Source organism: Aplysia californica, unplaced genomic scaffold, assembly GCF_000002075.1.
Source record: "Aplysia californica isolate F4 #8 unplaced genomic scaffold, AplCal3.0 scaffold00001, whole genome shotgun sequence".
In the NCBI taxonomy this organism is placed as follows: domain Eukaryota; kingdom Metazoa; phylum Mollusca; class Gastropoda; order Aplysiida; family Aplysiidae; genus Aplysia; species Aplysia californica.
The window spans coordinates 5,887,151-5,890,361 of NW_004797271.1; the positions used below are offsets into that span (position 1 = coordinate 5,887,151).

The 3,211-nt window shown below is 40.7% G+C and overlaps 1 protein-coding gene across 1 annotated transcript in view; it reads left to right on the forward strand.

Moving 5' to 3' along the window:
* LOC101847539 overlaps positions 1-3,211 on the forward strand; it is a gene marked incomplete in the record, with an annotated part of 25,009 nt that continues 21,798 nt past the window's right edge. The window contains 1 exon segment of the mRNA XM_013085316.2: positions 1-172. Within this exon segment, the coding sequence (XP_012940770.1) occupies positions 137-172 (36 nt within the window).

Genomic DNA, 3,211 nt, shown 5'->3' on the forward strand with positions numbered 1-3,211 from the left:
CTAGGGGAAGATCGTGTGCTTTTCGTATCGTTTGTAGCCGTTTATGACAGATGCTTTTTCAGAAAAGGGATCTATAATTGTGCTCTGATACTTTATATGAACGTCATTTATCCAAAAGGCAGTGATCTAAAACACTATGGGGACGCAAGGAGAAAGAGATCCTCAAACTAGAGTCAGTATACATGTCTGTAACTTTATTTTCTAACTCCATTACCCACATTTATTTTTATTCTCACGTTGTATTCACCTTGCAGTAAGCCAAAGATCTAATTCGTAATGACTTCGGCTAAGAAAGTTCGTTGGATTAGTAGTGCTACACTCATGGATGGCGTGAGTATGATAACAGCTGATCCCCAGTCTGGCACCATAATGTGATTTTGGTGTGACTTGACTAACATCTATCGTTATAAAGCGAACTAACTGAAATTTCAGTTTAATCTTAAGTAACAATTTTCTCAGACACGGTAAGAGAATAAATTTCTAATGATGGACCGGTTTGTTACACTTAGACCTTTGCTTGAAATAAGTATGTTTTACATGGGTGGACTTTTGAATTGTACTTTCTGACAGTGTTTTAAGGTGGGCTTTTTTTCTTCTTTTTTTCGGGGGCAGTGGTGTAACTGTTCGTTTTTTAAAAAAAATGCTTTTCTGTATAGCTATTGCCGTCAATTCTGCAAATCTGTACTAGTGATAACAGTGACCGTGATAGTAGAATGAGAAATACGGACAGTCTACTCGATTTTTTGTGATCCCCCCACCCCTCCACTCCAAGCTTAATTTGCCTAACTTTTTTTTTGCAAACGTGAATGTTTTTCCTTGAGTTTTTCTCCAAGATACCCAAATTGTGATTGTTGTACCCTACTGAAAATGTTCTTGGCGTGTGAGTCTAGTCTGAGCATAACGCTTGCCTCTCTGAACTCATTGAGGATTTGCCTTTTGGTCATTAGGCAACTATTGTAATAATAGTAATAATAATAATAATAATAATAATAATAATAATAATAATAATAATAATAAATCACAATTATTACAGATAGCACAATTTGCATAAGGCATACTCCTGCTCAACAGCAAACTATGTGCATTGCAATCTATATTACGGCATTACCCCAGCAGACCTGATAGCATTCTAAAACAATATGAACTTCATGGAAAGCACACAGTGCAAGCTGAGATTTTATAGACATATTGTACACACATTTCTTTTTTTTATTTTTTAGAAAAGAGCGTACATTCATCAATCATACAGGTTTTTCTATTTAGATTTCTTTTGCTAAAACTTAAAAGTGAAGGCTTGCAAAAACATGCATAACATAAGTACGCAAATTTGTGTTTCTGACTATTGTATGATGGTTCAAAATGTGCTGCAACATTGTCTTTGGTCTGCTTCTGATTGGATATAATAAATAAATATGTGTCCGCTGCATTCTTTAAAAATTAACTTGTGTCCTTGAGAGATGAAAATATACCAGTGTCTGTAGTGTTATGGTTAGTTTCCTAGCTGTTTCCTGCAGAGGAAATGAGTTCGATTCCCTAGTCGGGATATTATTTTGTTGTGTATTTCTGTCTGTCTGATGAGATGCTTCTGGGGTTGACTCTAGCAGGCAGGGTTGAAGCAGCCCACATCTCAAATTAATAATAATAATAAATAGCATTTATATAGCACATATCCCCGCTCAACAGCAGGCTCTATGCACTTTACTCTATATTATTACCCCAGCAGACCATAGAACACTCCGAAACATTCTCAGCTTCCCGGGAAGCATACAGTGCAAGCAGCTGATTAAGCGCTCAAACACTAACAAACTGACAAGATCTTTCGCTGTCTATAGCCGGGTACCCATTCCCACCTGGATGAAGTGAGGAAAATTCGTGTAAAGTGTCTTTCCCAAGGACACAACGTCGGGCCCCTGACGGGATTCGAACCCACGACCTTACGGTTGCGAGTCCGAGAGCCTAACCACTAGGCCACCGACGCCACAATTACATGATTTGCGTCGATCGGGGAGTAAACAATTTGCAAAGAATAAAATCGCACAGAATGAATGCAAAGATAAAAGTAAGGCATTTGCACCATAAAGAGCTTAACGTGTAACAAGTACATAATGTGTAGTCAAACACATTAGTTGTGCGCAACCTCTGCTTCTACATCTCAGAGCGCCATGGCGACCATCGCATGAATTCCGTGCTGCTGTTGCCACTGCTTGTGTTGTTGCCCTTTCTGCTGTTTTAACTGCTACGTAATGAGATTACGTCACTGTTTGATGGGTGGGGAATGTTTGTTTGGGGGTGGGGTGGGGAGGGGTGCAGTTAATTAGGTTGGGAAGGACATGAGGTTGGATTGGGATGATGGGATGGGTTCCACCGAAGCATGTGAAACAAAATTATCAACTTTTGACGAATTCGTCAACTGCCTTGTTATGAAAGGTTTCGAATCTGGCTAACGTCTTAACTTGCTGGACTGTGGAGCGTATGGCCTTGATTCGAATCCCTAACGGGTGATTCTGAAGTTCAGTTATTTTAGGGAGTTTCTAAGGCTCTCCACACATTAATTTTGGCTCGGCTATTCTTGGAGATGGACGTTCAATTCGGAGGCACTGCCTCTTACTCTACCTTACACTGTTGAAAGGGGCGTTAAACCTAGGTATTTCTCAATATCTGATTTCTAGGTTCTCTCTCATTGCGCGGGTTGGGGTTGTTACTGTTACGCTCTGAAGAGTACTGGTGATCAAGAAGGCGTTCAGTGAAGCGTGACACAAAGCAAATCAGACATACGAGAGCATTACTTTAGACCATTACTTGAAGGGAATTGAACCAGTGAGACGAAGACTGCATATTTTGTGTTGCTATTTGGTTGTATATGTGTGTGTATGTGTGTGTGCGTGTCTGTGTGTGTGTGCGTGTGTGTGTGCTTGTGCGTTCTTGTGCGTGTGTGCTTGTGCGTTCTTGTGTGTGTGTGTGTGTGTGTGTGTGTGTGTGTGTGTGTGTGTGTGTGTGAATGCGCGTGTGTGCGTGTGTGTGCTTGTGTGTGCTTGTGCGTGTGTGTACATGCGTTTGAGTGTGTGCGTGCGAATGTAATAGTTTGTTAAGAACGGCTCGATGGATTAGAGAGAGAGAGAAAGAAATAGAGAGAGAAAGAGAGAGAGAGAGAGAGAGAGAGAGAGAGAGACAGAGACAGAGACAGAGACAGAGAGAGAGAGAGAGAGAGACA